Raw genomic sequence first — 19,312 nt, forward strand, 5'->3', positions numbered from 1 at the left:
AAAAAAATTAAGGTCATTTGGACTTCTAGAACTCTAGATATGGGCTGAACAATGTCTGAGCTGTAGGATAGATTCAGACCTCTTCGTTGTAACTCAAAAGAAAATGAGGGCTCGAAGGCGCACTCAAAAGGAGGTAGGGTCAGAAACACACAACCTTTAATGATCGAGGGCTTAAAAACGCATTAGAAAAGAAATAAGGTGAGGGTCGAAGGCACATTCAGAAGAAGGTAGGGTAGGAAACGCATTACCTTTAATGGTCTAGGGCTCGAAGACGCACTCAAAAAGAAATGAGGGCTTGAAGGTACACTAAAAAAGAGGTAGGGTAGGAAACGCATTACCTTTAATGATCGAAGGCTCAAAGATGCACTCAAAAATAAATGAGGTGAGGGCTTGAAGGCGCATTAAAAATGAGGTAAGGTAGGAAAGGCACTACCTTTAATGGTTGAGGGCTCAAAGGCATACTCGAAAGGAAATAAGGGCTCGAAGACGGACTCAAAAGGAGGGAGGGTAAAAATACACTACCTTTAATGGTCTAGGGCTCGAAGGCATACTTAAAAAGAGATAGGGTAGGAAACATACTACCTTTAATGGTCGAGGGCTTGAAGGCGTACTTGAAAGAGAAAAGGTGAGGGCTCAAAGGCACACTTAAAAGGAAGTAGGTAGGAAACACACTACCTTTAATGGTCGAGGGCTCAAAGATGCATTCGAAAGGAAATAAGGGACTAAAAAAAAAATAAGGTGAGGGCTTGAAGGTACACTCAAAAGAGATAAGGTGATGGCTCGAAGGCGCACTCAAAAGGAGGTAGGGTAGGAAACACATTACCTTTAATGTTTGAAGACTCACAGGCGCATTCGAAAGGAAATGAGGGCTTGAAGGGGCGCTCAAAAGGAGGTAAGGTAGGAAACGCACTACCTTTAGTGGTCGAGGACTCGAAGGCGCTCTCAAAAGAAGGCAAGGTAAGAAACGCATTATCTTTAATGGTGCAGGGCTCGAAGGCGCACTTAAAAGAAAATAAGGGCTTGAAGGAGCACTAAAAAAGAGGTAGGGTAGGAAACACATTATCTTTAAAGGTCAAGGGCTCGAAGACACACTCGAAGGAAGTAAGGGCTTGAAGATGCATTCAAAAGGAAATAAGTGCTCAAAGGCCCACTCAAAAGGAGGTAGGGTAGGAAACACACTACCTTTACAGGTCGAGGGCTTGAAGGTACACTCAAAAGAAATAAGGTGAGGGCTCGAAATCGCACTCAAAAGGAGGTAGGGTAAGAAATGCACTACCTTTAATGGTCGAGGCCTCGGAGGCGCATTCGGAAAGAAATGAGGTGAGGGCTTGAAGGAGGTAAGGGCTCGAAGGCGCACTTAAAAGGAAATAAGGTAAAAAACGCACTACCTTTAATGGTCGAGGGCTAGAAGGTGCACTCGAAAAGAGATGAGAAAAAATACAGAGATTTTTTCAGGTGGCCTAATTCTCATGGGTGGCTTGTCAAGTTCAAAAATTTCTCAAAAATAACAAATTTTCAAAAGCATTTTCATTTTTGGCCTTTTTTGAGGTGGCCTTCCTTATAATGGATCCTATTCAAGATCTTTTTTGTAAAATTTGTAAAATGTATTATTTAATATTTCAAAGTTAAATGATATGCATTTATATTTACCTGATTTGAAGTATAGGCCCCCATTTCTTCTTAATCTTCTCGTTGTTTGGTTGGTGAGATTTTGCTATCTGATTTGAGCCATCTTTGTTGCTTGGCTTCTAACATACTCGAGTTGGCCTATATAAGTCTTTTTCCAGATTTGTTTACATAACTTAGTCTTTATGGTACCCATCATGACGCACTTACTTACTAAAGATTTTCTATCTCGTCAAATAATTTAAAAGGGTCATTCATTACTCCTCGTCTCACTACTAAAAATATTTGTTGTCACTTGCTAAAAGCATCAAACTATCTTTCAAAATGCCTTTTTATCTTACTGAAGGAAATTACCAACTCTTTTTCTAGAATTTTTCCTTGTAAACACAATATTTCTCCCTTGTATTAGTCATTGCCCCTAAATATGCTATGTCAACAACTTAGACAAATAATGATTTTAAAAGATCAATCTCTCATTTCTTTTCTTTTTATTTTGGTGAAGGAATATGGGTAGAGAATAAAGATTGAAATCTTGATCTTGATCTTGTATTTTGAAAACAAAAATTGTTTCGATGTAAGTTTAAAACAATTTGCTTTTGAAATCTTACAACTCTTTGGCTATTATTTTTTTCTTGGAAAAAAGATGACTTGCTCTTATGTTTAGCGTTGTTGTCTTCGATGAAAATACACCATGAGATGACCCTTTATTTTTATAGGTTTTCAAAGTGAAGGGCTTAAGAAAAAGATCGAGGTTTTGTTCAAGAAGAACTTGTCATTTTTTTAACACTTATTTTTATCAGCATGAATAATAATAAATAGTTTGTTCTTAATGCCATGAATCTTATGAAAAAGTATTATTTGCATTTTGAGAGCATTGTTTATTGTTCTAAGTTGTTTGCTTGTTTGCTTGATTAGAAAGGACTTCTACAAGCATGTAATGTGAGCTATGGTTTTTAGCCATGAAAGAAAAGGATTCATATGGCTCAAAGAGTGTTTTAGGGTTTCAAAGACTAAGGATCATCATCAGCAATTTGACTGTTAACATCATTCATATTTTCTTTTGCTCTTTTTTGATTTGCTGGTTTTTTTTATTTGCTAGGGCATACTCACTTTATCTTGGATATCATTTTTTTTTTCTCTAGTGATTTGGGCATGCCCCCTAACATTTAAGTTTTTTTTAGCTCTTATGCTTTTTTTGGCTTTCTTACGGCTTTTTTATCTTTTTTGATCATTGAAATTTTACTTGCTCCTGGTGTGGGGTATGATCCTAGTCAAGATTTTTTTATGAAAGAAAAATTATTCAGGCTCAAAAAGAGATCACAATGGATGTACTTATTTCAAAATGTGAAAGGAATAACAAAGATGACATTTTCTTATTTCAAGCATAAGCAATTAAAATCAATAAACTTTGACCTCGTCTAGTGTAAAGGTTTGGTCTTTACAAAGAGATTCAATTCATGATTCATGAGTAACGAGTTCACTGCACACCATTATTCATATATTAAAAACACATGTTTCAAGAGTCACGAGGTAAGGGTATTTATTCATTTTCTCATTTTTTTAACTTATAATTTAGTCACCTTAATAATGAAGTTGCTTGATTCACTTGTCATTTTACAAGTAGAATGTCAAAAATATTATTTTTGAATAAACATTAAATTATTTTTGAAATCAAAATGCCAGATCAATTTTTCAAAAATCCAATAGGGACACTGATTTTGGTCAAGGAGATGAATTTCATCTATAAGATCACAGAAGGCTTCAAAAGTATATTTGTGAGTTCTTATAAGAAAACTCTCTTAAAAAAATGAATAATGCTTGGTTATAAACACGATTAAATGACAAACTCGTTATTTCATTGAAACTTTGGAGAAGAAGTTTTACAACAAAGAACTTATACCAACATTGTTGATTGGAATTTTCGGAGTCTTTCAATCATTCATTTTCTTTGACGAGGGCATCTTTTCAATAGTCTATTGAAGTCATATGTAGACCATTCTCGACCTACTGTCACCATAGCTTTATCTTTAAGATAGTTGATTTCTAAGAGTCGGTGTGAAGAAATTAGCTATAGGAACAATAAGTGCCTTGGCAACCACCTTCAGTGTACTTTCCTTTTTCAATGAAACCGTTCTTCTCAGTAGGGTCATCAATCTTACCTAACCCAATGACTTGTTCAATCCTCTCAACTATAATAACCAAGTCAATGAAATGTTGTGTAGAGCTTCTAATCAAGTATTTAAGGTATGGAGCTTTAAAGGTGTTGGAAAATAAAATGATCATCTCTTTTTCCAACATGAGAGGGTTAACTTGTGTAGCTACCTCACTCTATCTTTGGGCGTATTCTTTTATAGACTCCTTGTTGTCCTTCTCTATAGCTTACAAGTTTAATCGATCAGGGCCTACGTCTATATCGAATTTATATTGCCTCATGAAGGCATCAACTAAATCCTTCCATTTTTTAACCTTGGCATTGTCCAACCGCATATACCAAGTGAGGGCAACATCACTCAAGTTGTTTTGAAAGAAATGAATTAGTAGTTTCTTATCTTCAACCACCTTAGTCATTTTGTTGCAGTATGCTTTGAGATGAGTTATAGGGCATTAAGTTTCTGTATATTTGATAAATTCTGGCACTCTAAACTTCTTGGGAATGACAATGTTAGGCACCAAACACATCTCAGCAGCCTTTATAGAATCATATAGGAAAATTTCTTCAAATGCCATCATCCTTTCCTCTAGGGCATTGAATTTGTTCAGAACATCTTCTTTTACCATCTTGTCTTTTTTAGATTCATTTTCTATAGAATCAATGTTTAACGGTGTTCTCATAGGGTACATCGGTTGGAAATGCATGGCTTGTTGAAAATCAAATAACAAACCATTTGACCCCAGATTTTATAGAGTGAAGGGATTGACAAGCATTGGTTCAGACTGAGCTATATATGTTGCTTTTCCAGATTTGTCTTTTAAGACTTGTTCAAGTAGACTAGTAAGCCTTGCGACTTGTAGACTATGGTTGTTCCCTATAAACCTTATCATTTAATTCACCATTTAGAAAAGTTGTCTTAACATTTATTTGATGTAGATACAAATTATATATTGATGATAATACTAAAAGTGCTCTTATAGATGTTATATGAGTCATTATAACATATGTATCAAAAAATTAATTCAAGGTCATAATTAAATTTTTAATAGATCAATTTGATTTAATCATGGGCCAAATTGAATTTTAATTATGTTTAAGAATTAATTTGGGTTAAATTGAAGGATTTAATTAAGTGTAAGGACTTAATTATACTTTACATGGGTCAAATTAATTTTATTTGGGGCTTAATTGGAGAAAAATTAAATTTGAGAACCAAATTTTAGTTTAATTAAGAAGATTAAAATTTTAAGAAACCAAATTTAATTTTTACAAAGTTAATTGATTGAAATTAGAGGCCAAATTGCAAGAAAATTGAAGTTTTTGGGTCAATTAGGGGCTAAATTGAAAAAATTAGCAGCTAAGGACCAATTTACAAAAGGTGCCAAAATTAAGGGGCTTAATTGACAAAAACTAGGGGGTGAAATTGAAGAAATTGAAAGTTTAATGGTAAATTAGGGGTTAAATTGCATAAGTACGAGGCTGAAGTTGAAGTTTCGCAAGGGCCTAATTGAATTCAATTAAAAGTTAGAGTACTAAATTGAAAATCATTAAAAATCTATAATTCAATCCGAAAGACACTATTTTTTTCAAAACAACAAACGACACGTCGTTCGACACTCTTCATTATCTTCCCCGATTTTGCCCGAGAATGTTGCCTGGATGGCTATTTTTCATATGCATTTAATGTTTCATTTCTCCATCAAATCTAACAAAATATGCACTAAAATGATCCCCTGCAGTTTTTTTACAATGCCAACTAAACAGTTCAGTCTGAATAGCAATGAGACGACGTTGGTGCCGGCTTAAACAGGCCAACTTACATAATCTTTTTTTGCATATTTAACATCTCACGATGCACACTTTGAGCCAATGGTTGGGATCTTTCCCAACTGAATCAAGGGCTAAATTTTTTTTTTAGTGTAGATAAGATTGTCCTCTTCCACCTCCTATAAATAGAGGCGGATTTGATGGCTTGAGAGAGGAGAAAATTGAATATAAAGTTCGTTAAAAACCAGCCTTCCCTGCTTAGTTTTCCTGCAACCAGCCCTTCCTCTTCTTTCTCTCTCCGTCGTGGCCTTTAGCCACTACAACCACCATCATCACCTATCTTCTCAACATCATCACCACCTTAAGTAGCTGCTAAACCATCTCACGTGGTGGTTGCACCACTTCTCTCTCTCTTCTATAAAACTTTTCTTTTATACCACCGTGACCCAAGAGCATCAGAGCAGCAACAACCACCTCGTCCAGAAGCTTTTGCCTTTCCTAAATGTAGCTAGGACCGTAACTCACTCCTTAGCCGCTCCAATAGTTCCAACCGTGAGCTTCATTTCTCCTTTGCAGGCTTCTACTTCTTCTTCTTCTAACTACGACCACAGTCAGTCGCCGATGTCACCACCAATCAGGCCATCAGATCTCTCGACGCCAGGTAAGCTTCCTTCTCTCTTCTTCTTCCTCTTTTCTTTTCTGTTATAGTTGTACGTGAACAGTGCAACGTGAATTATAATTCATGTTGCACTATTTCATGCAACTTAGTCACTAGCAATGCCGGTGACTAAGCTGCATCGGGCTGGACCTGTCTTAACTCAGCCCAGTTGGTCTGGTCAGGTCTAGCCCATCCCTAAAATACAAGAAAAAGGATATTTGGGTCGAGTCCGGCCCAAACAGTTTAGGTTGATATCAGCCCCCTTGTTTTTGGGCCTGTGTTGGGCCCAACTCACATGCTTTGATAATATTTAATTCCTTAATAATAAATAATAAATGACAATAAAAAAAATTTTTTCTAAAAAAATTAAAAAATCCTTTCAAAAATTATTGTGATTTTCTCAAATGTTTTTTTTCAATTTTGTTCAATATTGGATTGTATACTTACACTGTAAGATACAAATCCAATATTAAAATACCCAATTTTCTCTAAAATATTTCAAAAAGAATCAAAACATTTTGAAAAAGAATCTCAAAATTTTTTAAATCAATTTCCCTTTAAAAAAAAGTAATATTTTTTTTCTTACATGCAATCAAATCCTAAAACAATTTCAAGCATATTTTCATTAAAAGATCATATTTTTCTTATGTTTTAAAAAATCTAAAAATAAATATTGTAACCAGTTTATGATTATCCACTAGGATTTGGCCAATATGTCAAAAATCTTTTTCCAATCTTTTTTTTAAGATACAAATGTAGACTTTGATATTTGTGAGGTGTAAAATTACACATTAAAGCACACCATCAGGTATTAAAGATATAAGGAGTAAAAATACGATGCTAAAATTCAGACTTTAAAATGGTTAATATTTAACCTAATAAAATAGAGACTCTCTCATGAAAAGAGATCTGCCTTGAGCCTTGGAAAAGACTAATAAATAGAAACCTGATGTAGAAAAAAACAATCAAATAACAATGCAGCTTACCTTAGGTTGGGTGCACTTGAGGTGATGCGTCTTTCCCTTACACAAGCAGTCCCTTACCTAAACTCTCGCAGACCGTAGGTTCCTGGTGACTATAATACTAGGTGACGACTCCTGAACTTTAATCATAATTTTATAATTAAATAAAAAAAAAACATTCCCAACACATTACACCTCACACAGGAGGTATAATAGAGAGCCTCCGCCGTGGTCGGACAACGTCGTGCAGGTGCTTATGCATCCCACGACATCTAGTACACTAATTTCTTTTTAGTTCAATAGGACGATCAATTTTTATTCTTTTATTTCTAGAACTTGGATCAAAATCTACATTATTTGTATTTCAATTTCAGATTTATTAATTCATTCACTAGTTATATTGGAATCAATTTGAAATTTATATTCAATAACTTAATATCTCTTAATTTTATGATTACATTATAACTCAAATCCAATATTCTATATGCTTTTAACTTTTCAGCATAGCCAACAAAATTCCCTTTTAAAGCTTTAGGTTCTAATTTCATCCTTTTAGGATATAAAACTCTATAAAAGACAAGTGATTAGTACTTAAAAGTGCATTTTTATTAAGGTTTTGTATCATCATATTACACTTAAAGTGTCATTAAATTCCCTAACTTAAGCATTTTTTATAATAACAAGTCTGATAATATAAGATACTTTTAATTTATGATAAATACTCATTTTAAATGTAGGCATATCTCACAATTCAAATGATTGATTGGTGTAATTAACTATTAAAAGTGAAAAGATAAAGAAAAGGTTAAGCTTAGAAAATATATACTGATTCAATTCAAACTGGAACATTGTTTATTTATTGGATTATATCTAGAGTTGTAGATCTTGGATTTTAGTTTAGTTTATGTGGTTAGAAAGCTAAGACATAGGCATAAAACATTCATGAGAGTTCAAGACTCATTTCTACCATTTAGAAGTCCAATCTATCTTGCAGCTCATACCTTGTTTAGTGTTCAACCTATATATCGAGTTCTAGAAGTCTAAATGACTTCATTTTTATTTTGTTGGAAAGCTGAGATAATTTTCCAAAATTTTCATGAAGATTATCTTTCAAATTTTGATATTATCAATGACCTTTTTGACATACAAAAAGATAAAGATTGTCACGAAGTTAAAAGGTGGTCACCCACTCAATAATTAATCATTAAATCAATAGTACTAAATTTTGGATAATTTTCCAAAACTTTCATGAAGATTATCTTTCAAATTTTAATGTTATCAATGACCTTTTTAACATACAAAAAGACAAAGATTGTCACGAAGTTAAAAGATGGTCACCCACTCAATAATTAATCATTAAATCAATAGTACTAAATTTTGGCATATAAAGAGACATTTATCATGCATTTAGGCATCTTGGTTTTCATATCAAAATCATATTCTTGCTCTCTTTCTTTAAATTTTTGTAATATTTAAGTTTTTCTTTCATTAATCTCATGTTTATTCCTTTCATTTCCTCCTCTTGTTTATTTATGTTTCTCTTCTTCATTATATTTAGCTAAGTTTATTATGTCAAGATGAAAAGGTTTCACTAAAGGTGTTAGGATAAGTATAATATAAACTCAATATGGACTTCAATGATTATATCCTAAACAACTTGCTATTAACATGTCTTATTATTTTTATCTTATTAATTCTTAATATCTTACTTGTTAAATGGTTAATCTAGATTTATATTGTATAACACTTGATACAACAATGCTTGACACTTTTATAGCCAACTGTATGATATAACCTACACTTGTGCTATAAAAGAAACTTAATTTATTGTTAATATAAGTTAGCATCATGAATTCCTGATAATATTTAAAATTTGGTGTTACTTAAATAAGATAATTAATATAATCATGTTAGTAATTTATAATGAGTTATTAATGACAAATCATCCAATTGAAACCTCCTTTGTGTGTGGTTTCCAGTTGAGTAAGAAAAAAAAATTATATTATACTTATTTGAAATACCATTAGTAGATCCTTTAACATTGACAACTGTTTTTATGATTGATTAATACTCACATCAATATCACATCTCAAAGTCCTCCTCCTCCTCCTCCTCCTCCTCATCATCATCATCATCATCGTTGTTGTTGTTATTATTTATAATTTATATAGTTAATCTTCATGTGGTTTGACCCCGGTCTTGCCGAGTTATTTATTACTTTGACATTCCTATACTTGAAAGAAGATATTAATCTTTTAGTCATGTCAGCAAGGTAACTCCGAACTCTAAGATAATTTAAGTTAGGTTTTCTTTTATTGCATAATTTGTTTAAAAAAAACTTTTAATTTTTTGAAAGGAATTGTATTATGAATATGGCAAATAGTGACTAAAGCTCCCTCCCTCCAAACTAGTAGACAACATAACATTTACTAATATAAAGTTAAGCATATCAACATTTATTTTTTTTCCCCGCTAAACCATTTTGCTGAGGTGTATATAGAGTATTAGTTTGATATATGATTCCATTTTCTTTATAAAATTAAGAAAACTCTATAGAAAAATACTCACCACTTCTATCACTTAGAATTTTAACTTTCATCCCCTTCTAGTTTTTAACTTCTAATTTATAATTCTTGAACATTTGAAAGACTTGATTTTTATGTTTCATTAAATAAATATAAGCATACTTTGAATAGTCATCAATAAAAGTTATAAAATACACATTCCCTCCCCTAGTTAAGATGTCATTCAATTCATATATATCAAAATGCACAAGTTCTAATAAATTTATATTTCTTTTAACTTCAAAAAAAACCTTTCTAGTTAGTTTTGCTTGAATTTAGATTTCACTTGTTCTTTTATCTTCAATTTTATAAGAAATTAAATTATGCTTAGCCATATACTTTAATGATCTAAAACTAAAACATGTCAAACGATCATACTATAAAGATAAAGATAACTTATTCATATAAATAGAAACATTAACTTTATTATTAATACTAAGTTTGAACATTTCATCACATGAGTAGCCCTTTCTAAAAAATAGTCTATTTTTGGATAAAATAATCTTATCTAACTTTAAAACAACCTCAAAGCCCTTCTTATAAAGAAAATTTATATATACAAGATTTTCTTTATATATAGTACATGTAAGACATTAACCAACAACAATTTCTTTCTAGAAGTAAAATTTAGTTTAACACTTCATTTTCTCATCACCTTTATAGTATGATAATTTCATATAAAAATATCTTGTGCATCTTCCACAACATTATAATTTTTTAAATGATTTTTATTATTGCATACATGAATGGTTGCACCAGAATCACACCAATCATTAGACATGGTACTTGCAAATTTTTTAAATGATTTTTATTATTGCATGCATGAATGGTTGCACTAGAATCACACCATCAATCATTAGACATGGTACTTGTAACCATATAATGTTTAGTTATTATTCCAATGTAGTTTTTAAAACAATTAAACCAACTCAGTTTCATGTTCAACCATATTTGTATTATTTGAATTTTGAACATTGCTAGGATCTTCTAACTTTTAGTTCTTTCAAAACCCATACTCATGTCTTAGTGCCTTTTATTGCCATAATTATAACAGCCTTTTCCTTTCTTTCAATTGCTTGAGTTGCTTAGATTTTTAAAGTTTTTTGTTGCCTTAGAAAGTTCTTTTTTTTTTCCAGCATTCTTCTTTTGAATTAATACGAACCTCATGATCATGTGGTCATGTAACCCATAATAAGATTGACAACGAATCCAAGAAATCCAAAATATGTTTAATTGGAGTGTGACACAATAAAAACTTATCTTAAAACACTAACACTATTAGAATAAGCCTTGTAAAATAAGAATTAGTTTATAACCAATTAATTCTTTTTGTTTGATATGAAATCCTTGTAAAATAAGTAAGTCATAAGCTACCACATAAGTTATCAAAAGTAGTAAGGATTCCTTGTAGTGAATGAAATCTATAACTCTTAAGGAAATAATGTCTTTTATGTTTTTGTACTTTGCTAGTTGATGTTAAGCCCAACTTTAAACATTTTGTTCTTTTTCTGTTAGATGAATTAGTGGGTCTGTCATATATTATTAAAAAAATAAAAATATTTAGTTTCTAACATAATTAAAGTCAAATTCAAAATCCTTATATAGCTTCAAATATGACATGCGAAGTAGAAAAAAGGTCAAGATTGGAAGATTTAAACCTTGACTTAACCAACTAAACTTCTCTTGAATCCATTTCATTTTATGCCTTAGAATATATCCAATGGATACTCTTAGTAGATCATTTGATGTCGTAGCTAAGATCACATTATAAATATTCTGATTTACTTTAACGTAATTCACTTTATTGCAGGTTCATTGGTGAATTTCTTTACATTTATTCTAGTTTCCTCTATAATTCGCAAGTGTTTTTGAATCTATTCAATAAAAAGTTCTTATGCAATATGCAATATCTTCTTGTAATCATTTCAACTACGAGGAAGTTTTGCAATTATTCTTTCTAGATAGATGCCTAGATGTGCCATCTTCCATATGGTGCAGCTTGTGTAAACATATCATAGTTGTATTATTGTTAATAATTGATTATTTATGTTTTTCTTTTCTTTTCTCTTTCCTAACAACTAAAGTGCATAATTGTTCTTTGTTTGTTTGTTGTTTATTTGGGTTTAACAAATATGCTAGACTCAAGCTACTTGATTTTAGGTATCACAATAGACTCAATTGGTGTTAGATCTAGGTGTGGGCTAACAACCATGTTTGGTCACAGATCCACAACTCTTAGGTATGATATTGTTTGTTGTTTATTTGGGTTTAACAAACATGCTAGACTCAAACTACTTGATTTTAGGTATCACAGTAGACCCAATTGGTGTTAGACCTAGGTGTGGACTAACAACTATGTTTGGTCACAGATCCACGGCTCTTAGGTATGACATAGCCCAAGACCTACAACTCTTTAACTCTAGTATGACTATTAAATCAAGATATCTTGGGTTTAATATAATAACTAAATCTAATTTATTTAGATTTAATATAATTATTAGATTTAAAATATTTTTTATATTTTAAAAAAATAATATTAACTTGTGAATTCCGAAGAATCTGCATACATTTTTATATTTTAAAAAAATAATATTAACATGTTGTGAATTCCGAAGTGGATAACATACTTACCAAGCAAGCCCAGGGGAAATAGTAAATTAAAAAAAAAAAAAGTAAATCATTTAACGGTTACGCTTCCCATAAGTAGGGAGACAAGTCCAGCCAATCGCAGCCGAAGGCCCAAAACCACTAGTAATCCTTGGAAGTAGCCATCGGTCGCCAGTACCTACTGTTGGAGAGAGATGAAGAGAGTGGCGAAATCCAAAAGAGAAATGAAGAAGAAAAAGAGTAGCAGCAAAGAAGTCGTCGTCATCACAAAATCAAAGCAAGAGAACAAGAAAAGCAAGAGCAAGACAAGCAATATTTCACCAAGAGAACCTGTTGTCTTATTACTCTCATCCTCCAGCAGCAGCAGCGATTCACAGGAAATAATAGAAATCGAGGGAGAGGATGATGAAACGAAGAGCGGAATCAAGAATCGAAGCATGAAGAGCTCTAAAATCAAGAGTGCTAATAATGCTAAAAGAAAAGGAAAAGATGATGACTTCGATGGAGAAGGAGACGAGGATGGGACGGCGTGTTGGTTTCCGATGGCCAGGATAAAGAGGATTATTAATAGCGAAGATACTGAGTCGCTATTGAATCAGGATGTCGTTTTCTTAGTAAACAAAGCCACGGTACTTTCTCTTTCATTTTGTTTTCTTCTATCAACGCAAATGTTAGGGTTAAGGAGCTTAAGGGGTTTTATTTATTTGAGAATTATGCCCCAACTGTCGTAATTTAGGCTTTATTATTGCATCAGCATGTGTCTTACTGTGTATGCTATGGTTGGTTCTGAGCAGGAGAAGTTTCTGGAGCAATTTAGTGACGAAGCATATGATTATACAGTTCAGGATCGTAAGAAGTCTCTTGCTTACAAGCACCTATGTAATCTCTCTTTCTTTCTTTCTCTCCATATTAACCTCTCTTTTCTACTAAGTTTGCAGTTACTGTAACTGTAACATTGCTCTGTGTGATCACTGCTTTACACTAATTTTGATAAATTTTCATTTGAAAGCTAGAAATTGAGCTCTTTTCTTGTTGTGAATTTGGGATTTCTCAGTATTTTTTTATTTATTTTGCTATGTCAACATTTTCAACTGTAGAATCTAGTACCCTTTATCCTACTTGATATTTCATAGATTCTCCTTTTGTTTTCTTTCTCTCTTTTGGATGAAAAAAACCTAATGTAGCGAAATTTATTGCATATGATGTCCCATTTATTTTATCTCTCACTTGTATTTAGCTGTTTACAGCTATGACAAGCTGGTTGTTTTTATGTTTTATGCTCACTGCCAAATCAAATTAATTTCATGTTTTAAACTATATCAGCCTCTGGAAACTATATGATAGCTCACATAATTAGCAAGCAGGAGACAGTAGAATCACTATACAATGCCTTGCTAAATAATGTTCCCGAGTTTAATAGAAATGCTGTTTTCTTTTTTGTTTCAGCAACAGTTGTTAGTAAAAGGAGGAGATTTGACTTCCTTTCAGGTACCTTTTACTCATGTTCTGTCCATTCTTTCTCATTTTTAATGGCAAGCATAAACTTTACCTGTATTGACTATGCTATGCTGCCTGGTATAACTTATTTTGCGCATCTAGATTTTGTTCCTGAGAAATTAAATGCGAAGGATGCTTTGGCAGACAGAAAACTGGCCATGACAGGGCAAGGTTAAGCCATGGGAATGGAGATGATAATCCTAGAAGTTTTCTTTGGTCTTGAGTTGCTTGCGTAATCATGCTCATTTCATAGCCCTTGAGTTGTTATCAGTTGGTAATATGATTGTCTAGGCATTGCTTCTCAATAAATTTGATGGGATGTAAATCTAAGAGGGCATTTTGAAGTCTGTGCGCTTGTGGTAATGGGAGCTGGTTGCATTCCCTCTAACTGGGGGCCATAACCGGAAACTTCTCGTGTTTGATCCATGAAGCATTATGCCTCGCGTTCTTATGTATTTTGTGTGGGGTTCATTCTTTGTTCCCCATGCTTTCACAGTTGCATCCCAATCATCTTACGGCAGATAGTTTATAGAAGGCTGTAAATGAGTGATTCTTCGAATGCAGGATAGCTTCACAGTATATTTTGCACTACTAGTTCGGAAAGGAGTTGTTCTTTTTCGCACTACTAGATGTTTAGCATTTGCTTAGATGTTTGTGCTGTGGGGGGATTGGTCATTAAGTTGTAGCCTGACAAACTTAGTCTAGGGATCCCAATTTCATTTGAATTTAATGAATATGCATTCAAATTAACATTTAGGTTGTGTTTAGTTAGTATTTACAGGAGGAATATACAAATTGAATAAAAACATATTTAGTTTGAGGGATTAAAAAAAAGATATCAAATAAATTTGTTTTTAAAATAATTTATAAGTGAATTTACGACTTTTCAAAATAAAACAGGAAATATGAGATATATTTCTTTTATTTTAACTGTTTTTATCCTGTGATGCCACATTAATCAGAATTTTAAAAAAAATAGTTAATGTTTGGGTTTGGCAAGGATATTCAAAATTTAATAATAAATAAAATATAGATATTATTAAAGTTATAATTATTAAATTCAATTTAGTTTGGCGGGTCAGTAGTGGAGGATTTTCTAGTTATTGAACCACTTGGGGAGTTGATATGATGGATCACTCAGTGATATGTAGCTCTCGTGAGATGTGTACAATGAATTAAAAAAATTACTTTTATTCGAAATAATGATTTAGCTTTTTAAAAAATTAAGTTGTACAAAACAGAGTTATTTTATTAAAAATAACTTAATGGACATGACTACTCGTGGGTTCTTGTTCAATCTAGGCCTTGGGTCCACGTTATGGGTTATATTGGATATTAACAAAACATTAAAGGTTTTGGCTGAATTAATGGTGTTTTTTGTTTTTTTTTTTGTTTTTTACTTTGTTTTTTTATATTGGTCAATTTCACTTTTTAGTAATTTTTTTTAATTTTATTATTTAATATTAATTTTTTTTTTGAGAAGAATGCTTCATAATTTTTTTATTTTAACTTTCATTAGTAATTTTTTTTAATTTTATTATTTACTATTAATTTGTTTTTGAGAAGAATGCCTCATAATTTTTTTATTTTAACTTTCAATATTAGATTTGAACCTATTTGTTTGCTGGAAAGTAGTTTTTTTAAAAAAATTAATTATTTTCTGATATTTGGTAGTGTAATGAAAAATAAATTAGAAAATACTTTTCAGTATTTAGTTATATCATGAAAAATGAGTTGAAAAATAACTTATTAATGTTTTATTTTTTTTAAGTTTATTAAAATAATAAGGAATAAATCTTACAAATTAAAAAGTTGAATGAAAATGAGAATGAAAATGAAATTAAAAAGTTGAATGAAAATGAGAATGAGAATGATATGATATTTTTAAATTTTTTACAATTTCCAAAAAGTATTTCCGCCTAAATTTTTCATGAAAATACTTTCCTGAAAACCAGGATAAATTTTTTTTTGCTGGAAAGTGTTTTTAGTTGACTAACTTTTCTAATAGAAACAAATACAAGAAAGTTTGGAAAGTGATTTTTTAAAAACCACTTTTCAGGAAACAAACATGACCTTGTTGAAAATACGGATTAAAAAAATCTGTTTTTTATTAATTTAACGTGATCTTATGATCTAAGTTATGAGTTTAACAGGTTAATTCAATTTTTTTTTTGCTATCTCTAATTGATTTTTTTTATTTCATTCTTTAACATTAAGTTAGTCGAAAATTGAGTTTTTATATTTTTATTTTTTTGCTTTCTACGAAGTTATCTTGATCTCATGATTTGGGTTACAGGTTTAGTAGGTTGATTCAAATTAACTTTGTTTATTTTTTATCATTTAAAAAAAATATTTATTTTTTAGGCTAATTTTGATTTCATAACTCATATCATGGGTTAGATAAGTTGACTCAATTTATTTTTTTATCATTTTTTAATTGAATTTATTTTTCAATTTCACTCTATAACAACTTTATTTTTTCAATTTATTTTTTTTTTAATTTCATTCTTTAATATTATATCGTTTAGTAATTGACCTTCTATTTTTTTTAATTTGTTTTCTATAAAATTAACCTAGTTTAATGAATTTAACATTTAACATTTAACATTTTTCTTTTTCAATTTTAATTTTTAATATTGGATTGGTTAGAAATGGAATTTTATAATTTTTATTTTTTTTATAAAATTATATGGGTTTCATGATGTAGATAGCGAGTTTAACAGGTTAGTTAGAATTGATTTAGGTTTTCTCTTGTCTTTTTTTAATTGATTTTTTTATTTTATCTTTTAATATTGAGTTGGCTTGAAATTAAATTTCATATTTTTTTTTAATTTTTTTATAAGGTTATCTTGATCTCATTATCTGAATTGCAGATTTGACAGGTTAATCCGAGTTGATTTAAGTATTTTTTTTATTTTTAATTTAATATTTTTGTTTCAATTTCATCATTTATTATTGGGTTAATTGAGAATTAGATTTTATTATTAATTTTAATTTTTTTTATAGGGTTATCATATTTTTATAATTTGTATTGTGGATTTAACAAGTTAACTCGATTGAATTCATATTTTATCATCTCATTATTTTTTTAAAAATAATATCATCCAATATATCACTATATTGATATTTAAAACCAATTTCATCTAATATAAATCATATTTTAAGTCTATAGTTATTATTTTTTAGAAAACAAATTAGCAATACTTGAATATTTTTTGTATATTAAAAAATTAATCTATCTCACAACACAGTGCAAGTTAATAATCTAATTATAACTATGATAAAACTTGATTCAATCAAAATTCACTAATTATAACTATAATAAAACTTGATTAGATCAAAATTCAATCTCAAATATATAATATATAGCATTGATATTAAGGTGAAATCAACTATTCATCAAATCTATATTATTGTTGTTGTTATTTCAAAATACATTTTTGTTAAAGGTTTTTTCCTCTTTTGTTTCTATGCCTTTTATTCTTATAAAATCATATACTAGCTTATTATAAAAATAAATCATAAAAAAGGAACCTCAAGCATCCCTCGGTAAGCTCTTACGAAGGAATACTCGGAGATCAAATGTCCATGTGTCAAGGGAAGTGAAATATCCCTTTTTAGCAAGCAAATTGTTGATTAGCTAAAATAAAGTTAATTATCTACTTTCTTCAGCTAGCTAATCACAAGCATGTTCTGCTTTAAAAATAATTATTTTAATATATTTTAAATAAAAAAACATTTTAAGACACAAACTCTCCAACACTCACGGCTAAAAAACTACACTAATGATATAGCTATAATTCTTGTATTTATATCATTGTTATTGTTATAATAATATTAAAAATAAATTTTTATTTTAATGTATTTCTACCCAAAAAAAAATTTAAAACACAATCTCGAGGAGAATCCAAACAAATCGGCAGAAAGGATACAACTGAGAAAGTTTAAGTGAGTGATACAGGTATGGTAGCTGTTTTACGCGGACATTCTCGATCTAAATTCACGAACAATAAAGTACACCCACTTGAAGTATCCTCCTAGTTTTCCTGATTTGCCATGCTAACTACAAGAACAAGATGCTAGCTAGTATCTTGTTCTCTCTCTCGCTCTCTCCACTTGATAGTTGATAGCTGATACCCTCCACCTTTCCCAAAAAGATGATTGAGGAAACTAGTCACTGTGTTCGTGTAACTAATACTGTTCATGGCACCTAACTTGATCCTCTCTTCGCCGGACCGCTATAAAAACCCTATCTGTCCTCCTCATAATCATATCAGTACACCCAACACTTCTGCAAGCACAACTCCATTCAAGAACATCAAGAGTATAGGCCGCCACTGCAACAAAACAGCACTCCTAGCTACTTCAAGATGAGGCCACAATCTTTCATCCTAGCATTGTCTCTTATCTTTTTCTTCCTCCATTGTACAATAACGTTGTGCCAGTCACCTGCCGCGGCCCCAGCTATGGCACCCCCTAAGACACCAGTGAAGGCACCGCCTGCAGACTCTTCACAGGCACCTTCTGCACAGGTAGCTACATCACCTGGCCCCGTTGACATCAATAAAATCTTGCAGAAGGCTGGCCACTTCACAGTCTTCGCCCGCCTAATGCAAGCTACGACAGAAGACACCGAGTTAAACAAGGAGCTGAACAACACGAACAATGGAATAACAATCCTGGCACCAACTGACAACGCATTTTCGAGCCTCAAAGCAGGCTTTCTCAACTCTTTAAGCGATGAAGACAAGACTGAGTTGGTGAAGTTTCACGTGCTGCCTGCATTTATATCAACTTCCCAATTTCAGACTGTGAGTAACCCTGTAAGGACACAGGCAGGGACAGGTCCCAGGGTGACACTAAATGTCACCACCACCGGGAATTTCGTGAATATAAGTTCAGGGCTGACAAATACAAGCATATCAGGCACTGTATACACTGACAGCCAGCTTGCTATTTACCAACTTGATAAGGTACTATTTCCTTTGGACATATTTACTCCTAAGCCTCCAGCCCCTGCTCCTGAGCCAGCACTGGGAAAGCCTAGGAAAGCAGCACCCGATGCAGAGAGCCCTACTGCTCCTAAGGATATTTCTGGTGCTCCAGCTCTGCTTTTTCTGCTTAACAACGCCTTGCTTCTTGCAGTCAGCTGTGCGTTTGGTGCAATAATATATTCATGAGTTATGTAAGCTGGGGCCTGGCCTGGGTGCAGAAATATATTTCTGGTCCCTTTCCGTGTTTTTTTTTTTTTTTTTTTACTATGATTTTGTGGAGTTTGCAATGCATGGTACTGGTGACTAAGATGGATGGAGATCAGTACTGCTTTTCAATAATCGACATTTTCCTGTCATTCCCATTAATTTTGAATCATTTAAGTTTGTGATTTATTGCTCAAGAATGGATTTTCTCTCTTTAATTTGCCCAAAATTCCTACCTTTTCCCTTCATTTTACAACATGCTGCTTGATATATATATATAT

At 31.6% G+C, this 19,312-nt stretch overlaps 2 protein-coding genes across 2 annotated transcripts; both read left to right on the plus strand.

Annotated features, from left to right (window-relative positions):
• The first annotated feature begins 12,442 nt into the window (after positions 1 to 12,442).
• On the plus strand, positions 12,443 to 14,424 carry NF-YC10 (nuclear factor Y, subunit C10). The gene is made up of 4 exons (XM_011046078.1): positions 12,443 to 12,965; positions 13,131 to 13,215; positions 13,783 to 13,824; positions 13,936 to 14,424. The coding sequence occupies exons 1-4, from the start codon at positions 12,531 to 12,533 to the stop codon at positions 14,007 to 14,009; spliced, it is 636 nt and encodes a 211-aa protein (XP_011044380.1). The 5' UTR covers positions 12,443 to 12,530; the 3' UTR covers positions 14,010 to 14,424.
• A 3,661-nt stretch (positions 14,425 to 18,085) lies between these two features.
• Positions 18,086 to 19,249, plus strand: LOC105139591 (fasciclin-like arabinogalactan protein 12). Its single transcript, XM_011046079.1, has one exon. It carries the CDS (start codon positions 18,204 to 18,206, stop codon positions 19,011 to 19,013), a length of 810 nt encoding a protein of 269 aa, XP_011044381.1. The 5' UTR covers positions 18,086 to 18,203; the 3' UTR covers positions 19,014 to 19,249.
• The last annotated feature ends 63 nt before the right edge of the window (positions 19,250 to 19,312 follow it).

This window comes from Populus euphratica, unplaced genomic scaffold, assembly GCF_000495115.2.
Source record: "Populus euphratica unplaced genomic scaffold, PopEup_1.0 scaffold94.1, whole genome shotgun sequence".
Lineage (NCBI taxonomy): Eukaryota > Viridiplantae > Streptophyta > Magnoliopsida > Malpighiales > Salicaceae > Populus > Populus euphratica.